The sequence below is a fragment of the Pelophylax lessonae genome, assembly GCF_965119305.1.
Source record: "Pelophylax lessonae genome assembly, chromosome: 13".
NCBI classification, from domain to species: domain Eukaryota; kingdom Metazoa; phylum Chordata; class Amphibia; order Anura; family Ranidae; genus Pelophylax; species Pelophylax lessonae.
In genome coordinates this window covers 74,028,832-74,049,890 of record NC_138780.1, presented here as the reverse complement: position 1 = coordinate 74,049,890, position 21,059 = coordinate 74,028,832, and the positions used below count along the sequence as shown (strand labels likewise).

General features: G+C 41.7%; 1 protein-coding gene across 3 annotated transcripts in view; it reads right to left on the bottom strand.

Moving 5' to 3' along the window:
• Positions 1 to 21,059, bottom strand: part of BMF (Bcl2 modifying factor) — a 128,672-nt gene that overhangs the window by 71,544 nt on the left and 36,069 nt on the right. For 2 of the 3 annotated variants that reach the window (XM_082275300.1, XM_082275301.1), the window contains exon 2: positions 1,503 to 1,798. In XM_082275300.1, the coding sequence (XP_082131426.1) occupies positions 1,503 to 1,797 (295 nt within the window). In that variant the 5' untranslated portion in view covers position 1,798. Of the gene's footprint in view, positions 1 to 1,502; positions 1,799 to 9,329; positions 9,435 to 21,059 lie in introns of those variants that run through there. The other variant, XM_082275299.1, reaches the window with a different exon arrangement.

Here is a 21,059-nt window from a genome sequence, read left to right as displayed (position 1 = left end):
TTTTTCTTGGTCTTCCAGATCTTGCTTTAACTTCCACTGTTCCTGATGACTGCCATTTCTTAATTACATTCCGAACAGAGGATATTGACATCTGAAAAAGCTTTGCTATCTTCTTATAGCCTTCTCCAGCTTTGTGAGCGTCAACTATTTTCAGTTTCAGTTTTCTAGACAACTGCTTAGAAGATCCCATGGTGCTGATTGTTGGGGCAAGGTCAGATGAGTCTGGGCATTTAAAACCTTTGAGATTGACATCACCTGGTCTTCCCAGACGATGATTGAGAACAAGCCATGACACTGACAGGTCTCAGCCTTGCAAAGGGGGCAGTGCATGCTATAAATTCTGCAGGGTGCCCAAACTTTTGCAGACGCCATTTTTTTGTTTTCTGTAATTTTGAAAGTGTCAATGATGGAAATAAAATCTAACTTTTGTTGACATATTATAAGAATGTCTAATCTGTAATTTGATGCCTTTTGGATATTTTTCCATCTTTCCTTGGCTTCTTTATGCACATTAATACAAATTTTTACCTGGGGTGCCCAAACTTTCGATCACCACTGTAGGTAGAAAGTGAACATGTTGTCCCTAAAGTTGATTTGTTGAAACCAGAAAAAAATGGGAAAGCGTAAGTTACTTTGACAAGGGCCAAATTGTAATGGCTAGACAACTGAGTCAGGACAACTCCAAAACTGCAGCACTTGCAAAATGTTCCTGATCTGCAGTTGTCAGGACATACCAAAAGTGGTCAAAGGAAGAAAACCGGGCTAACTGATGACAGGGTCCTGGGTGGCCATGGTTCATTGATGCATGTGGGGAAGGAAGGTTGGCCTGTGTAGTCTGGTCCAATAGAAGAGCTACTGTAGACCAAATTGCTTGAAAAAATAATGCTGATTCCAATAGAAAGGTGTCAGAACATTGTGGTTTGTTGTATATGGGGCTGCATAGCCATCTGTGTCCATAGCCAAGGTGCCTACAACGTGAGCATCGGAACTGGATCAAGAAGGATCAGATCAGGTAGAAGGTGGCCTGATCTGATAAATTCAAGAATGGTTTGAGAAAACAGTTTGAATTTAACTTGGCCTCCAAATTCTCCAGATATCAATACACTTGAGCATCTGTGGGATGAGCTGGAAAAACAGGTTTGATCTATGGTTCCCCCACCTCACAACTTACAGGATTTAAAGAATCTGCTACTGCCCAATTGGTGCTAGATACTCCAGCATACCTTCAGAGGTCTAGTGTAGTTCATGCCTCGAAGGGTTACGATAGTCACAATCTTATGGCTGATTTGTAGAATATATATATATATATATTTATATATGTGTGTGTAGGGTCAAACGATTTTCCGCTCTATTCAAAACTTAAAAAATAAAAAGTTTTGCCTAGATGTACACTTCAAGGGAAAAGGCAAACAAGAATGATTTTGTTTAGTAAAAAGCGAGAAGACAAGTTCAGCTGCTCTATAGGATGAAATGATACAGCATTAATGGTGTGAGTCGCTTACCATAAAAAAGTCTCTGAGGGGATTCTGCAACACCACAAGGTAACATGACATCACGATTAACGGATGATGGCTCTAAGGTCTGGGTGGCCTTATCCTCGCAGTCCGTGATCCTGCACCCGGGGCCACAGCAATGAGAGAGGGGGAACAGCTGGAAACGCCCCAACATACAAGTGTATGATGGGCTATGGGTGAACATAGCTGAAGGGGTCAGAGACTGAACAGGAAAGCCAAAGTCATCAGGATAAAATACATCATCATCCAATTCATCTGAGCTCAGAAAAATATCCTGCTCCATCCTGAAGGAGAAAAAGAAACTACATATTAAAATGTCATTCAACACAGACCAAATAAAACATTTTATTGTACAGCTTTCATTTAAGTTTACACTACATGCAAAATACTTTATTGAAAATAATACTGAATTCTTATAGTATTATATACGATATACGAACAGGGAGTTTTTTCTCCCTGGTTGCCCCCTCCCCCCTGGGGCGGGGCCACCTGTATATCGGCACCATGCTCCCCCCACGTGTGAACGCCGTTGGGTGCTCGCACGTTTGGCGGGTGTTTTGATCTGTGGCTGTGGTTGTCAGCCTTGGCCGACTTATTACCACTGGATGAGTGGGTGCACTTGTTACACCTCTGTCCCCATTACCACTACATGGTGCTTCAGGACTGCACTCATGTGCTTACGCTGTGGGTATTCAGGTGAGGACCTTTATCCTATTTCTTTCCCCAATGTCTCCACTTCCTTCCCTCCTTGGTTTCCACTATGGTGTCCCACCTCTTAGGGATCTTCTCTGTTTTTTCATTTAACCAGATGAGGCTTATCCTCCTTTCCACTTTTACATCCACCTTGAGTGGACTTACTATTCCCACCCAGTCTTAATCACTACCTTTCACTATTTGGCTTTTTTTCTTCGGTTTCTACACATATTTTTTATGTTCCAAAACTCCCTCCCTTTCTTTCACATTCCCACACACTTATATTTTTCCACATCGTTCACCACTCAAGTGACACAGTATTTTATTTGTCCAATTGCTGCATTGCCATTTCAATATACTCTAATAGATCCACCAAGATTCTATCTACTCTATTGCATACATCATATGCATGTGCTGTATATCATTTATATACTCAGATCTTTTATACATAGACATATATTCTCATTTTCTGGATATCACTTTGTGATACAATTATTTTATTTTTTACTTTTATACTTTATTGAGAGATATATATTGATTTATTTCCAGCCCATGCTTCATTACCAAACAGAAATTCTATTCTAACACTTCTGTCTCCTCGCCTGGCTCCCCATTGTGTTCACCATTTTTACAAGTCCTGTCAGCTCCCGGTTAGACTACGGCAGCCGCCGCCTTATGGGAGCATCAATTCACCATCTTTCTTTGGGCCACATGTGAGTGTGATTTTCCTATTATGGTTTGCACATACAGATGTTGCAATATCACACTTACTGATACAATCATGTATATTAACATGCTGTCTACTGTTTTTACTTTTAGATACATTTTATCTCATATATACTCCTGATAATTGAGCTTATTAAGACTCACGAAACGCGTCGAGTTTCTACAGTATATGAGTTCAACATATGTTATTTATTTGTACTATTGCCTCTACTATGTCACATGCCCAGTATGCTGTATATTTTATTATTGTTGTTACATTCATGTACGATTGCATCAATAAATCATTTTTTGTCATTCATTGCCATTTTTTAGCTGTGGTTACTTAGTGTAGATACCTCATATAAAGTCCCACCCAAAGGGCACCCCCTCTTTTTTTCGAACTCTGATAGTAGGCCACCCAATAAAAATAACTGTGATGTGAATATTTGGACCAACGAAAGCATATTTGGGATTTTCCAGGGATAAAATTATTGGTCTTTTTACTCAGTTGGAGAAGAACATCTCCAAAATCGACATTTCAAATTCCTTATAAAGTATGTTCATACACCCCACAGCTCCAGAGCCTCAGACATCAGAAAATAAGGACTGTAATCTTAGTACTAGTTTCCAGGTGTGCCTTCAAAGGCATACACTCTGTCAATGCTGCCCACTTCAAACTTGGGAATCTAACAGAAAACTTTAAAAATAGACAGGAGGGCGCAAAAGCCTAGTGCATTAAGAAACAACACTTTATGGGAATAATAAACTACAAAAATACTGATATAACAGCGTTGTCAACAAATCACAACAAAGAAGATCCAACTCCCTACTTCAAAAGACAAGCTTACACACTCGCTCCACAGTTGGACCTTCTTTTTGTTTCTATTTTTACAGATTTCAAATTATATGGCTGGTAGACGAACAGGCTTGCTTGTTGATGAGCACTCTTAAGCCTCGTAAACACTTGTCGAAAATCGGCAGGGAATTTTCGTCCGACGACCGATCTGTCGATTTTCGGCTTGTTAGTATGATGCTTCCGACAACCGACTCCGACTTTTCGGCCCAAAAAAATCTGGTGTGCAGGCTACAACATTTTTGTCCGCCGATTTTCTTGCAGTCAGTACAGATTTCGACAGGGAAAAATTTTATGAGCAAGACCGGGCATGCTCAGAGAAGAAAGAACACAAAGAAAGCAAACCAACACATGACATCACTTCTGAAGTAGAATTTTGTTGGGCGAGAAAATTCGTGTGCAGTCTAGGCACATTCCAACCAACAAAACACCACTCTGGACAAAAGACGGACGACCGGTCAGCTGATAATCGTTGCGTGTGTACTAGGCTTAAGAATTCTATGCCTGGATCTTCATGACTCCATCAAGCCAAGCAGTAGAAAAGGAACTTCATAAGTCCATCAAGCCTTTGTTGATTATTGCAGTTAAGGCACTTATACTTTTCGAACCCCCATGTCTCCTCAGCACTTTGACTGTAAATACCTACCTACCACATTGTTGCTGTCATCTTCACTGTGAGGTCTTCTAGACACTACACTACACTGTGGCTAATATCTTTAGAAATCCACCTAGCTGCACTGCAGTATGCACAAAGAGGCTGCCATTCACTTCAGTGGTTACCATCTACTAAGTCTGTCTTTTCACTAAAATGAATGAAGGCCATGACACATGACATGATTTCTGACGGTTTCAGTCACAGCCTCAGATGCATAGTAAAGGAGTGGGGACAGTGATGTTGGTAGGTATGTCATAAGCTCAATGACTGAACAGAAGGGTAGAAAAGGATAGACTACACTTTTAAAACAAATGACTTCAACTGGTATAACATAGAATTAGTCATGTACAGATTTTTTAAAATATACAATACTGTCATACTGTGTGGAGGACAACAGAAATGGTAGTACAGTGATTGTATATATGCACAAGTACTCATTGTGTTACCCAATTTCATTCAAATAATTTGAAATTGGGTCGGGTACGTGGTCATCTGATGTCTGTATTAGTGCATATTTAATAAAACAGAATTTTGCGCCCCCTAAACTGGGCATCGGAGACCTTCTCAATTCTTTCAGCCCTCTCAGCCTCTCACACCTTCCTCCCCTCTTTTCATTCTTAATTGCAATATTCTCCTCTGTTCTTTGTTTTATAAATTTTTTCTTTGTTTTTCCTACATTACCTTTGTGTAGTTTTCTATTTATATTAAATATGCACTTAAGAAACAAGCCAATCCCTCTACAATTCATCCTTTTTTGAACCTAGTGAAAACAGGTGAACATCTTCATTTTGAGCTAGTCCATGGTTGGGACTGAACTGGGACACTGGATCGGCTATGTTCTATGTGGTTATATGGTAAATGGTCAGGAGTTCTTTTTTTTTTGCTTTATTCAAATTGTTCTGTGGACTTTGACTTGAAATTGCACTGTCAAGCTAATGCAAACTTATCTGCATTACTTCTTTTCTATCGGCCTCTACTACAACTTCCAATTATTAACAATAAAGTACATGACCACCTTTCTGTCAGGTATAACTTACATGCAATCTACAGTATCTCACAAAAGTGAGTACACCCCTCACATTTTTGTAAATATTTTATTATACCTTTTCATATGACAACACTGAAGAAATTACACTTTGCTACTTTGTTACAATGTAAAGTAGTGAGTGCACAGCTTGTATAACAGTGAAAATTTGCTGTCTCTTCAAAATAACTCAACACACAGCCATTGATGTCTAAACCGCTGGCAACAAAAGTGAGTACACCCCTAAGTGAAAATGTCCAAATTGGGCCCAAAGTGTCAATATTTTGTGTGGCCACCATTATTTTCCAGCACTGCCTTAACCCTCTTGAGCATGAAGTTCACCAGAGCTTCACAGTTTGACAATGGAGTCCTCTTCCACTCCTCCATGACAACATCACGGATCTGGTTGATGTTAGAGACCTTACGCTTCTCCAACTTCCGCTTGAGGATGCCTCACAGATGCTCAATCGGGTTTAGGTCTGGAGACATGCTTAGCCAGTCCGTTACCTTTACCCTAAGCTTCTTTAGCAAGGTAGTGGTCGTCTTGGAGGTGTGTTTGGGGTCGTTATGTTGGAATACTGCCCTGCCGCCCAGTCTCTGAAGGGAGGGGATCATGCTCTGCTTCAGTATGTCACAGTACATGTTGGCATTCATGGTTCCCTCAATGAACTGTAGCTCCCCAGTGCTAGCAGAACTCATGCCAAAGACCATGACACTCCCATCACCATGCTTGACTGTAGACAAGACACACTTGTCTTTGTACTCCACTCCTGGTTGCCGCCACACACGCTTGACATCATCTGAACCAAATAAATTTTATCTTGGTCTCATCAGACCACAGGACATGGTTCCAGTAATCCATGTCCTTAGTCTACTTGTCTTCAGCAAACTGTTTGTGGGCTTTCTTGTGCATTATCTTTAAAAGAGGCTTCCTTCTGGAACAACAGCCATGCAGACCGATTTTATGCCGTGTGCGGTGTATTGTTTGAGCACTGACTGGCTAACCCCCCCTCCACCCCTTCAACCTCTGCAGCAATGCTGGCAGCACTCATACATGTATTTTCCAAAGAAAACCTCTGGATATGGCGATTAGCACTTCCACTCAACTTCTTTGGTCAACCATGGCGAGGCCTGTTCTGAGTGGAACCTGTCCTGTTAAACTGCTGTATGGTCTTGGCCACTGTGCTGCAGCTCAGTTTTAGGGTCTTGGCAATCTTCTTATAGCCTAGGCCATCTTTATGTAGAGCAACAATTCTTTTTTTCAGATCCTCAGAGAGTTCTTTACCATGAGGTGCCATGTTGAACTTCCAGTGACCAGCATGAGAGAGAGCAATAACCCCAAATTTAACACACCTGCTCCCCATTCACGCCTGAGACCTTTTAACACTAACGAGTCACATGACACTGGGAGGGAAAATGGCTAATTGGGCCCAATTTGAACATTGTCACTTAGGGGTGTAATCACTTTTGTTGCCCGCCGTTTAGTTACATAGTTACATAGTTACATAGTAGGTGAGGTTGAATAAAGACAATAGTCCATCCAGTTCAACCTGTGTAGGTGTGTGTGGCTGTACTCATCTCACACCTCTCTACCCCTGAATGTTCTGATCCTTGAGATGTAAGTCTAAGAGTCTTTTGAAAGCCACCATACTACCCGCAGAAACCACCTCTTGTGGTAGAGAATTCCACAATCTTGTAGCCCTAACAGTAAAGAACCCCCCACGTTGCCTGTGGTTAAAACGCTTCTCCTCTAATCGCATTGTATGCCCTCGAGTCCTCATGCAATCCCTTCGAATGAACAGCTTTTTTTCTAAGCTGGGATCCCCATTAAGATATTTATAAATTGCTATCATGTCCCCCCTCAGACGTCTCTTCTCCAGGGAAAATAAATCGAGCGATTGTAGACGCTCTTCATAGTCAAGGTCCTCCAATCCCCTAATTAGTTTAGTTGCCCTTCTCTGGACTCTCTCCAGCTCCAACACATTAATGTTTAGACATTAATGACTGTGTGCTGATTTTTGTTTTAAGGAGGACAGCAAATTTACACTGTTATACAAACTGTACGCTGACTACTTTACATTGTAGCAAAGTGTAATTTCAACAGTGTTGTCACATGAAAAGATATAATAAATTATTTTAAAAAATGTGAAGGGTGTACTCACTTTTGTGAGATACTGTATGCATATGCAATATATAAATGCAAAGTATACTTTGAATGGCCCTGGTGCTGAGCTGCCAACCTCCTGTGTTCAGAATGCAGCAAGGCAGTCGCTGCAAGTAGAGATCTCTGGATTAGTGGTGATTTCCAGCTTCCAGGAGGTCAGCGAGGTTTGGTATATACATAGCTACGTTGGTCCAAGCTGCAAAATATATAATAGTTTTTAATGGTGTCCCTTTAAAGTCCCGTTGAAGTGATATGGTGGAGTAGGAGGGATGGGGGTACATACACTATATTGTCAAAAGTATTGGAACGCCTGCCTTTACATGCACATGAACTTTAATGGCATCTCAGTCTTAATCTGTAGGGTTCGATATTGAGTTGGCCCACCCTTTGCAGCTATAACAGCTTCTAATCTTCAGTTAAGGCTGTCCACCAGGTTTAGGAGTGAGTCTGTTTGACCATTCTTCCAGAAGCGCATTTGTGAGGTCAGGCACTGATGTTGGATAGAAAGCCTGGTTCGCAGTCTCCACTCAAATTCATCCCAAAGGTGTTCTATTGGCTTAAGGTCAGGACTCTGTGCAGGCCAGTCAATTTCCTCCACCCCAAACTCGCTCATCCATGTCTTTATGGACCTTGCTTTGTGCACCGGTACACAGTCAATTTGGAACAGGAAGGGACAATCCCCAAACTGTTCCCACAAAGTTGGGAGCATGAAACTGTCCAAAATATATTTTCTTGCTGATGCCCTAAATAACCCTGTGAAAAACAACCATAATCCCCCCTACACCAAATGATTTGGACCAGTGCACAAAGCAAAGTTTATAAAGACATGGATGAGCATTAAGTGTACAGTATATAATGCTGGATAGATCATGGTGCCCATTTAAGCTGAATAAGGCTTGGTTCACATTGGTGGGATGAGGGAAACCCTGCAAATCCACTGCGGGTTCCGGCATTGCACCCGACTCGCAGGCAGTTCACAATGTCATATGTGAACTACTGGGAGTGTCAATACAAAGTTAATGACACCCACAGATCAGTTTGTATATCGCAGTGCAAACTGTAAATTCGGACAGGAAGATTGCATAGGTGTGAACATGCAATCCGATTCTGGTGCAGACCAAAAAAAGGGTCCTGCACGAGTTTGGTCCAAAAGCGATGCGATCTCAGCCATACAATCAGTGCGGTGCGAATCACATGCGATGTCTTCCATCGCACCAATGTGAACCGAGCCTTAGAGACAATTCCTATTGCTCCATTTTTACAAAGCGACAACAACCAGGTCAAACACACACACACACACCTGTTTCTCTGCCCTATGGTTTGTATTTTATCTTGATTAGTCCCCATCTGTCCCCTTTGCCTCTTGCATCATACTCTCCTATCTATTTCCATCTGTCTCCCTGCTTACCTAATTGTGTCATTTTTTTTTATAATGTTGCTTTTTTGCCTTTTACATCAACACTACTTTTTCATTTTAGACATGTCCATTGTTGTACATGTAGTACTGTATCACTAGTTGTTAATGAAGTATTTTCCTGGAATACCCCCTCTACAATCAGTAATCCAAAAAAAAAAATGCAAAATAATAACAAAAAGCTCATGCAATCAACATCACCCTCTCCCACATTTTCTAGTAAACACGAATTGCTCTAAAACGCATTCATTGAATGTAAGTTACCTAGAACAAGTGACATGTCATTTTTATAGCAATAGGTACATACCTACAGATAAGAGCAATGTTCGACCCAGTGACACGTCTTGCAGCAGGCCTGAGTGACACACTCGGTATTGCTGTCTCCTCACATGACTGCCCCTCTATATTTACATCAGTGACAAGGGAGGAAGTAAAGCTGCAGATTGCTATCTGGCCTAGTCTGTACCACACTTCATTTGTGTCACTGATGAGTTTCTGGAAAGATGGTTTCAGTTTTCATCTCATTATACATAACCTCAAACACACGACAAAAAAACTGCAGGCAACTATTTGTACGATATAAGGCCAGCAGTCCTTATAGCAGTCCTTATAGACTTGAGGGCAGACTTCAAAAATTTTAATTGTAGTCATTTTTATACCAGGTATGGCTACAATGTAATTACGAATCAGTAAATCCCTGCAAAACGTTCCCATGTGTATGGACAAGAGACCAGCAAGGTCTATATCCAAGAAAATTCTAATTTACAGATTGTTCATAATGAACAACCTATGGCCAGCTTTAAGCTTTAGGCCCCTTTCACACATGCTGTCCGTTTGTCAGTTTTTCATCCATCCGTTGACGGATGAAAAACGGACATCAATGTATCTCTATGTAAAAACGGATGACAACGGATGATCAGCAGTTAACATCCGTTTTCATCCACTTCCGTCAATGTCCGTTTTTTTGAACAGATGAATGCCCTATTTTTCATCCGTCACAAAAACGGATCTGACGAAAAACGGATGAAAACGGATGACAACGGATGAATAACGGATGACAACGGATGAAAAACGGATAACAACTGACGAAAAACGGATGAAAAACGGATAACAACTGACGAAAAACGGATGAAAAATGGATGAAAAACGGATACATTTTGACGTGACTGAACTGATGAACTGAACTGACCGTATGTGTGAAAGGGGCCTTAAGCTTTAGGCCCCTTTCAGATGGGGCGGACTCCGTCCAGCGGATCCTCCTGCTCCGCGGGGAATCTGTCAGCTGGTCCTCGCTGACAGGTTCGTGTCCACTTCGCTATGCCCAGCCCGCTCTTCTCTATGGGCAGTTGGATGGAAATGGACTGCCTGTCCATTTTCATTTGACTGTCATTTGATCCGATAGACCAGGGATCCTAAAACGACAGCCCTCCAGCTGTTGTGGAACTACACATCCCATGAGGCATTGTAAAACTTTGACATTCACAGACATGACTAGGCATGATGGGAATTGTAGTTCCTGAGCAACTGGAGGGCCATAGTTTGAATCCCGGTATAAGTCGGTGCTATCATAAACAGGAGTATTGCACATACATATGCAAAAAAAAAAAATAGAAAACATTCTATTGTGTTTATGATAGCACTGGCGTATACATAAGTACAGCATTGCACAGCCATTCACATCTAGGGGAGGTTGTATGCTGCAGCTGGGCATCCCTGCTGGAAGAAAGATGTTGACATTTACGTTGAACAGGCGTTACTCAGGATCTTCCTGCCTGTAAGATCCTGCTTGCAAGAATCAGTAAATGATCACATCCCTGGGCAAGATGACTTTATCTACAGTAGTTTTCCCACCATTTTACCTGGATGACAGATAAAAGTATTTATATAAATCTATTCAAAGACAAAGTTTTTTTATATAAACAAAAACATTTTTTGCAATCAATACAACAAAAGAGCGTTCTTTACCACATGCCAAACAGCTGAAATTGCGCTAGTGAAGAATGGGGTTCTCTTCCTAGTACCGGGATGGTTGACATACTACAAACTGCCTTGTGCAGGACAAGAGAAGGACGCCATATTAGTCCGTGCCTCAGACATAACAATAGTCAGACTCGCCCCTGCTGAGTAGACCGTGTAATCTATAAATGTGTGGCTAGTTAAGCAACTCTTCACCAATGAGTCACTAAGTGTGGTGGAGTCTGGTGGGTACAGACGTTCACCACAGATGTATGCAGAATATGCTGCCACCACTACTTCCCTCTTGTATTTTATAACGCCGAATATGCTGATTCTGGAAAACTATTTTCAGGGCTTAGGCTAATTCCGGTTTATAAACTGTGCAAAAAAAATCTAACATAGAACATCATATGTATCACAGGGTCATCAGATTCATTTTTCTGCTTATAAAAGATAGCAGTTTTATTCAGAATAAATAAACTCCAACTGCTGATTATTTGAACCCCATGGCAGGTCCTCTGTACTTAGATGCTAAAGGGAATTTGTCAGGATGGCTATCACTTGGCATAGCTGTGGCTAATCCACAGCACTGGTAGCTGCCATTGGCTGTTCTCACTTGGAGAAGACATATCACAGTACACAGGTGTGCTCTGCCCTACAATAGCACTGCCTATAGAAGTCACACGATAGTAGCCTCCAGTGCTGGAAAGGAGCCTTAGCAAGGCCAACTGTCCTACCATGTTCTCTTTAATTTTTACAGCCAGCAATGCAATGATTCTGTCAAAATTCAGATAAGCCTTCCCTGGATTTTCATTTTGAGGGGCAGGAATTTAGAGTTTAGGACTGGACATAGGGGAGCCCTATGTAAGGCAAGCACTCTAATTCTCTATGTCAAAACACTAAGGGCAAAATCCCTTCTGCGTTACACTAACATGTGTTACATGCATTGGTGTGATGTGGTGCCATTTACTTTGAGTGGCATTCCAATTCACCTGCCTTGTCGTGTGAAGGGACACATGTCAATGTGTGGTAGTGTATGGTCATGTCAGATTTTGGACATTCTGGGTTTTATTGGTAGCTCATGCAAAATAAATGGGCTGCCTAAACGCAATTATTTACATGCATTTAGACAATGTACAAATGTAAAATTGCTACTCTAGTAATATGCTTTCCGACTCTTGGGAGAAAAAGACTCCCTGTGAAGCTAAAAAGGATCACAAACTCTACCCATCATACACAAAAGCTATGCCCTCTTTAAGCTATCCATACAAGGAATGTGTTCCGCCCGTAGAAAGAATAGGTCAAACTGTTAACTACTGTATAACATACAAATCATTAGCCACAATTACCTAAAGACAGCGGTCACTATGGAGTAGATTTACTGAAACTGGTGCACTCTAGTGCAGCTGTGCATGGTAGCCATTCAGCTTCTAACTTCAGCTTGGGCAACAAAACCTGGAAGCTGATTGGTTTCTATACAGAGTTGCACCAGATTTTGCAATCTCCAGTTTTAGTAAATAACCCCCTATAGGACAGACATGGACAATTTAATCTGGAATTCATGAGCTAGTTTGTTCAATCCAAGAGCCCGTAGGGTTTTTTCAGATTTTTTTCAGGGGCCAGTTCCATTGATGACAACTAGAGAAAACTTTAAAATTTATGTGCCAGCTGTAATTTTTTATGAGCATTGGCCACCAACTTCTAGGATTCATTCAGCCCTATATTATCTGGATTTACCTAAAAAATGAACAACTATGGATTCAACCGTGACAGGGAATATAGGGGCCAAGTGAACAACCCATAGTAATTAGGAAAGTGTAACAACCCATACCAAACAGTCAGGAAATCATATCGGATGGTAAGGACACATGTGAGAAGGGCAATATAGGAACCAAGGCAAGTACAGAGTATAGGTAAGTAGTAGGGTTTGAGGGGGAAGTGTTCTTAGTCACGGGTAACAAAGGGCAACGCTGCTGATTATGGAGGTCTCAACATAGCAAATGGTGTGTTGTCTATCTTTTAAAATGGTCAAAGCGAATCCAACAGCTACAGAGGGATCGCAGGCTCCAACCAAGATGAGCTGGCTTTGAAATTACGATACTAGAGACTTAATTCTTAATGTACAAAAATGCTGCTTACTGATACAGTGAAGGCCTATAACCATACACACATAAACCATTAACAAAGTGAACCAAACAATTTATACACAGACCAAGGCTATTTCCAATCAATATGACATGAGCTGTTATAACAAACTTGGTATGTTAACAGCCATACCTCAGGTCTTACCTCCACAGTTTAGTGTTGACTACTGAATGAAGTTTTAGTACCATTCCAGTAGCATTCCAAACCTGTAGGGTTCCTCTACTCAGTTCTTACTAAGAACCATGTCACACTGGTGATTTGTAGCAGTTACAGTATCGCTCTCCTTGTTTTCTTGCTAGGATAAAATTGGAGTAAAAAAAAAAAAGGTCTGTGTCGCAGAAACTCCCAACAATTTGTAGGTCAACAAATGAGTTGTTGACTTTTTCTAAGGTTAGCTACAGAATCAACAGCTATAGTAGCGAGTAGGGATGAACCAATATATTGGCCGAAAAAAGGGTTTTGCCGATAGAAAAAAAAAAAAAAAGGTCCCAATAATGGCCACTGAAAATTGGCGGCTGAAAATGTAAAGATATTGCTCACTTGCCGGGAACACAGGGAGTCGGGGATTCCACCATTTTGATGAGGCTAGACACATACAAGGATTTGATAATCCTTGTATCAAATCAAGGACGCCATTGATAAAATAAAAAACAACTGGAGAGGAAGCAACAAGAAAATAGATGTGTCGAGGAACGAAACAAAGTGGATATATCAGATGCAGACCCTCCAACCTAAAGGCTTGAATATCGATATAGATTTGAACTGTTTTATTACTGATTTTTAATCTTTTAAGCCTTGTGGCCTTGCCCCTTTTTGATCCTCTTTTAATCCTTTTTAATCCTTGTTTTTTGATATAACCTCCCTATAGGCCCTCATTTAATATGAGGGTTTTGGGGTCCTAAGGTTTTTTAAGGAATTTTTTAAGGAATTCAGTCCTCTTCTTTATGAAAATACTTGAATCACAGCTCCTTGTCTTTTAAAAGATACAGTTTTTATATTTTTATTCTCCTTTATACAATTTTTAGGTATTATGGGTTTATACATATATATATTTTTTCACCTATTTTTCACCTACCTTGGAATGTTCTAATTTATATGGTTCCCCCGCATAACGTTGTTGGGTCCTCTGGAAAAGCCTGGATTCATAATGGATTTTTATCATATATTTTTTCATTATAATTTTATTTTTATTTTCATTTTTATGAAAGTTTACAAAGATATGGACTTCTATTACAGCGGATGGACTTACTGAGAAACAGTTTTTTCATAAAACTAATATTGTTTCTAAAAAACAACAGGAAAAAAAAAAAAAAAAATTTTTCAGCACGATTTCTATCTCACCGATTAGATTGGTACATGTATGGGCACTTTCTTTATAGTCTTGCACTATTTGCGTAGACACGTGGGCCCACGAACTTATATTATACTAAGTATAACCAACACACATCACTAGATCTCATTGTCACTATAATAAAATTATTTTAATGAGTATTCTTTTATTTATATCACGGCACTACTGGTCATCGGCTCACTACCGATTAAACCAGACACATCACCTTTAGCACAATCTATTTTAAACTTTTAATTCCATTCTTAATTTTAATTACCAATAGCCATTTATGTTTAGTCGTACTTGTTGTTTTAATAAAGATTATTGTTTTATACGTACGGCAAACACAGCATGAAGGGAGTTCACATGATGAATAAATATTATCTAGGCTACGGGATAGGTGCACCAAGATGGCCGCCGTGTTCGGTCTCAAATTAGGTACACCAAGATGGCGCCATCCCAGCCTATAAAAAGACCGGGAGTAGAGATGGATGGCACGCTCCAGATGACGTCGTATGACGAAACGCGTAGGGCGTGGTTTGTGTACGTCAATACGTCACTTCCGGGAACGGTGGTTTGAGCCGGTGGAACGCGTAAGCGGTCCGGCGAACACCTCTCAAGCTGACAGTGAACTCCCTAACTGTGAGTGGATGCTACGTTAATTCGTTTGACATAACATATGCTACGCAATGGAGGCTTATCCTTTATTTTAGTGACCGAGAAGTGTTGAGGCATCGGCCGAAAGAGTGTGGTAAGCAGCGGTGTTTTGGTGGGTCATCTACCGACGCCATACTTTGCTTGTTTATTTGGTTCCTTAATCACTACACGCGGTTTTTGGCATTATCAGCACTCGGCACTTTATATGTATAACATATGATGTTTACAGTATGGTACACTAAGCACAGCCCATAAACAGCACGTAGCACTTTATATTATATTATTTTATATTATATCTTATAGCGTGCACTTTTAGCACTATATGCTCTTTTCTATTTGCACATGCACGATTTAAAGTGGTAGCGCCAGTTCCAACATTTTTGCAACTTTTTCTATTTTACTACCTCAGAGGTAGGTTGGAGGCAGCTTACACCACCATTTAAGCCTGATTCAGTACACATGAAAACTCCATAGCGCTGGTATACAATCCCTTTTACATACAAGGATTGCCAGTCCTTGGGTTTCAGCTGTCCCTACCCAGCTTATATATAGGCTGGACAGCATACACTATTGAGATCTTTCCTTTGAGACTGTGTCTAACTAAAGAACCTCCCCTGATACTTCTAAACAGCATTTCTTGGTGTTCGATCTGAGCATTCTGACTACTTGTTTTTAACAATATGCGGGCAGGCTTACTCTTTGAAATCAACACAGCGGAATATACCACTATCCAAGGTCACCCCTGAAGAAGGAGTAATCACTGTCACTCCGAAATGCGTTGGGTCTTTACCCTGGGGTTATGTGGTCACTATTCGCCTGCTGATGTGATGTATTACGCCAAGCTTGCCATTTTTTAACTTCTTGTAATATTTTTTCAATAAATGTTATTTCAAAACTTATTTTGTTTATATGTAATATTTGAGTGCCCTTAAAGTCCCACCAATAGGGGAATTTTCCTTTCTCTTCCATATATGCACGTCTTTTCCATGTTCACCAACCTTCACCATGGCACGCCAGCGATTTGTAGCTGCCTATCTAAGTAATAGACCTCATGCGCACTGTACGTTTTTCCATGAAATGAATTATTGTCCAAACGCTCATCAAGCGTTTTTTTGTTTGCCAAAACACTGCTGCTAGGAGGAAGGCTTCTAGAAGAGTTTAGAAAACATCCTGTGTGCATGAAGACTAACTGAAATGTGGATTGGGGTCACTAGATCCAGTGTTACCTGAATTTTGGTCATGCAGAGCACAGTCTTTGGCCTATTAAAGCATTTCAGAAAAAGTCCAGGAAATGTTTCTAGATTTCAAAAATGTTTTTTCCATCATAGATACTTAAGGTAACAGTTCAGTGTGTTTCACTTTTGGTTTTAAAAACAATAGCCGATGAAGCCTTTGCACTTATAGATACTACCTCAGAATTTATACCAACAAAGACCTTTACCTTCACTTTACTGTAAGCCCTGATGAAGAGAGTACAGTTTTATTATTATTATTACTGTTATTCCTATTATTAATATACAAAATGTACATACAGTAGTGTCAATAGTTTGTGCAGTGCTTTACAAAATGAAAACAGACAGTACAGTTACAATTCAATTCAATACAGAGAGCCCTGCTCATTAGAGCATATAATCTAAGAGGGAGGGTCAAGTAATACATAAGGTAATAATTGTGGGGGATGAGCTGATGGAGAAAGTAAAAAAACAGTTTGTTAGTGTCAGGGCAGGATTCGCAGGAGCTCTCTTCTCTGTGCTAAGGCTGCTCAGCTGTTGGATAATTGTCAGCATTTGTTTCCTCAGTGGCTCACCTGGTTATCATTATCTGCTCATCAGTCCCTCCTACAGCCAGCTCCTTCTGGCTATTTAAACTGCCTTGTTCATTCCTTTCCTGCCTTTATCTGGTCAACATATCTGGAGTGTCTCTGCTGTGTTCATGTGAAAGACTTTGCCTGGCTGACGTCCCTTCTGGTTTCTGATCCTGTTACTCTGCCTCCGACTATGCTGAGTTTTGGTTTCCTGATCTCTGGCTCGTCTGACTTCCCGTTTTGGCTTCAGACCCCTGGCTTATGTTTTGACTACTTTTACTGTTCTGTACCATATTTTACCATTACATTAAAGGTGTGATTTTTCTGCATTTTCTGTCTCAGGCTGATTCATGGTTCCTGACAGTAGACGACGGCCATGAATTCAAATGATGCAGGCATTCCACCTAGTGGTAATATTTTTTCCAGATCCGATGAGCAGGACCACCACATGGATCAGTTTGCCATAGCGTTACAGATGCTCCTGATTGGTATTGCTCACCTGGATCCCCCCACTGTGGCTGTTCCGGTACAACCAGTATTGCAGGCCCTCCCTGCTGCTGCTCCAGTCTCTGCGCAGGCACCCGCCTTGAATATTACCTCTGTAAGAGGTATGTATACTTCTGCCCCGCTTCCCCAGCATTTTGGGGGCGATCCAGTTCAATGCAGAGGGTTTCTCAACCAGGTTGGGATATACTTTGAGATGCTGCCCCAGGCGTTCCCCACGGACAGAAGCAAAGTAGGCTTCATTATTTCTTTGCTTTCTGATAGAGCCTTGGCTTGGGCAAACCCTCTATGGGAGATGCAAAAACCCATTGTCCTGAGTTACCCTGAGTTTGTGGATTCCTTTAAAAGGGTATTTGACGTTCCACTTCTACTGCCAAGAGCCTCATGTTCATCAAACAGAGTATGAGAACTGTTGCCGATTACACCATTGAATTCCGAACCCTAGCATTAGAGGCTACTTGGATCAATGAGGCCCTTGTGGCTGCTTTATCCCATTGTCTCTCAGATAACATTAAAAATAAGATAGCAGCCCGAGACATGCCTACAGATCTGGAGAAGTTAATCATGTTTGCCATTCTCATTGACTCCAGACTCAGAGAGAGCTTCCTTTAAAGGAGCCCTTGCGGAAGCTTCCTGTACGTTTGGCTCCGAGCTTTGCATTCCCATGCTTGCCTCCCATGCCTCCTGGTACTGAGTCCGCCAGCAAAGCAGAACCCATGCAGTTGGGCTTCCCACCTCTCACTGTGGAGGACAGGACCTTTTAATGCCTTCTTTTGATTGTGCCTTTATTGTGGCCAGGCAGGTCACGTATTGAAGTCTTGTCCAACCAGTCCGGGAAACGCCCTAACCTGAGGTCCTGTAGGGGACAGACCTTAGGTGGTGTTTTTGCATCTCCAGTTATCCTGAAGGACAAGCCTCTAGTTCCGGTTACCCTTTCTTGGTCTGAGTCGTCCATCGATACACAGGTCTCGAATCGATTTTGGGGCTGCAGGCCTGTTCAAATACAGTGCCTTTGTGTTAAGCACTTGAGTCAGCTGCAGCTTTATGCCACTCCACTTGCTGTTGAGGCTACTGATGGGGGACCTTTACAGCCTGCCCATGTGACTCATTAGACTGCCCTGTGACCATGGCCGTAGGTGCTCTGCACCATGAGATAATCCAATTTCAAGTCATTTCTTCACCTCATTACCCGGTGGTCATTGCTTATCCTTGGTTACAGAGGCACAACCCATCTTTTGATTGGCATCATGCTGAGTTTCTTTCCTGGTCACCACAATGCAGTAAGACATGTTTTCAGAAAGTGGTTAACGTCTTGTGCACCTCTTCACTCTCCTCCTTGCTAAAGGAGTAACACAAATTTATTAATGACTTTGACACAGGTCAAGCTGGTAGTTTGCCTCCACACCAGACAGATGATTGCGCAATTGACCTTCAAACTGGTGCCATGCCCCCTAATGGCCGGGTCTACCCTTTGTCGTCTGAGGATAAAGCCATGTAGGACTATGTTGCAGAATGACTTTCTCGAGGGTTCATCTGCAAGTCCTCGTCTCCTGCCGGCGCTGGCTTCTTCTTTGTGGAAAAAAAGAGTGGTGAACTGAGACCTTTGTAACGATTATAGGGGTCTCAATCACATCACGATTAAGAAAGCTTATCCGATTCCATTGATTACAGAATTATTTGACTGCCTCAAGGGAGCCACTGTTTTCACTAAGCTCAATTTGAGAGGGTCATATAATCTTGAGAGGATCAGGGATGTCGACAAATGAAAAACTGCATTTAATACCAGGACCTGGACATTACGAATACCTCGTAATGCCATTTGGTCTCTGCAACGCTCCTGTAGTCTTTCAGGAATTCATCAACGATGTCCTCCGAGACATGTTGCAGCAATATGTGGTGGTTTATCTCAACGATATTCTCATATATTCAAAATCCCTAGAGAGCCACCGCACAGATGTCTCCCTTGTGCTACAGAGGTTGAGAGATAATACGCTGTATTGTAAGTTGAAGAAATGCTAGTTCCATCATGAACAGGTTAAATTTCTGGGTTATGTCGATTCTACTCCGTTTTTCGATGAACCCAGAGAAACTATCTGCAGTGCTACAGTGGCCTCGTCCCGTAGGTCTACGTCCACTAAAACGTTTTCTTGGCTTTGCCAATTATTATCAGAAATTTTTTCGTAACTTCTCTTCTCTGGTCAAACCCCTGACTGATATGACCAGGAAGGAGGGCAACCCACAGAATTAGTGTCCGGATTCCAATAAAGCCTTTGAGTCTCTCAAGGCTGCCTTTGTTTCAGCTGATCGTATGTCACCCTTCATTCTTGAGGTTGATGCATCTGAGACTGGAGTAGGTGCCCTTCTGTCTCAATGTCCTACCTTGTGGCTACTTTTCTAAGACAATGTCTCCTGCAGAATGCAATTGCAAGATTACGGACAGAGAATTGCTACCTATCATTTTAGCTCTTAAAGAATGGAGGCATTTCCTCGTGGCTACTGCTGTGACGGTCATCATTTTGACTGACCATAAGAATATAACATTCTTGTCAGAGGCTAAACACTTATCTCCCAGAAGGCCACGATGGGCTCTTTTTCTGCCAAGCTTCAATTACATGGCCTCATTCTTCCAAGATGGAGTCGGTTCCTACTCCTGTGATACCACCAGATTGCATTCTAGTCACTATTCGCACTAGTCTCGCTTCACCTTTGGGTAACAGAATTCTTGCTGCTCAGATCTATTCTCCTGCTGAAATACCTTGTGACCGATGCTTTGTCCCAGAGAATCTCTGCACTGCTTTGTTCCAGACATACCATTCTTCCAAAGCAGCTAGTCACCCTGAGAAGAACCAGTTCATCTGGTCTATTTCCTGGTCTATCACAGCTTTTCTTACAGTGGTTGACCGGTTCTCGAAGATGTCTCAATGTATTCCATTTAAGAAATTGGTTACATCCAAAGAACTGGCATCCATTTTCGCTCAGGAGGTCTTTCGGTTACATGGGCTACCCAAAGTTATTATCTCGGACAGGAGTAGCCAGTTAGTGTCCAGGTTTTAGCGGGCCTTTTGTGCACAGTTGGGAATTCAGCTCTCCTTATCCTTGGTGTATCACCAACAGTCCAATGGGGCCGCAGAACAAGCCAACAAAGCCTTGGAGCAGTTCCTATGTTGCTATATTTCTGACCACCATAACAACTGGTCAGACCTGTTACCTTGGATGGAGTTTGCTCCCAATAGTGCTGTTAATGCCGCTTCCCGATTGCCTCTGTTTATGGCGAATTATGGTTTCCAGCCATCCATGTTGCCCGACACATTTGTCCTCAAAGAATTCCTGCATTAGAGAAGCATCTCCGTGATCTCTGTTCCACTAAGGGTGCAGGTCTGAGAGTCCTTGCAACGTGCCAGTGATAGGTACACACTCCATGCTGACCACCGACGCCTACCTGCGCCTTCCTACCAGGTTGTGGACAGGGTCTGGCTGTCATCTCTTCTGTCATAAAACTCTGACTCTGTGTTCCCTCACTGAAACTGGCACCTTTGGCCTTTCCTTATTCTCCGTATGAACAACCCAGTGGCTTACGCATTAGACCTTCCCTCTAACATGTATATTTCAAATGTATTTCCTGTTTCCTTAATAAAACCTTT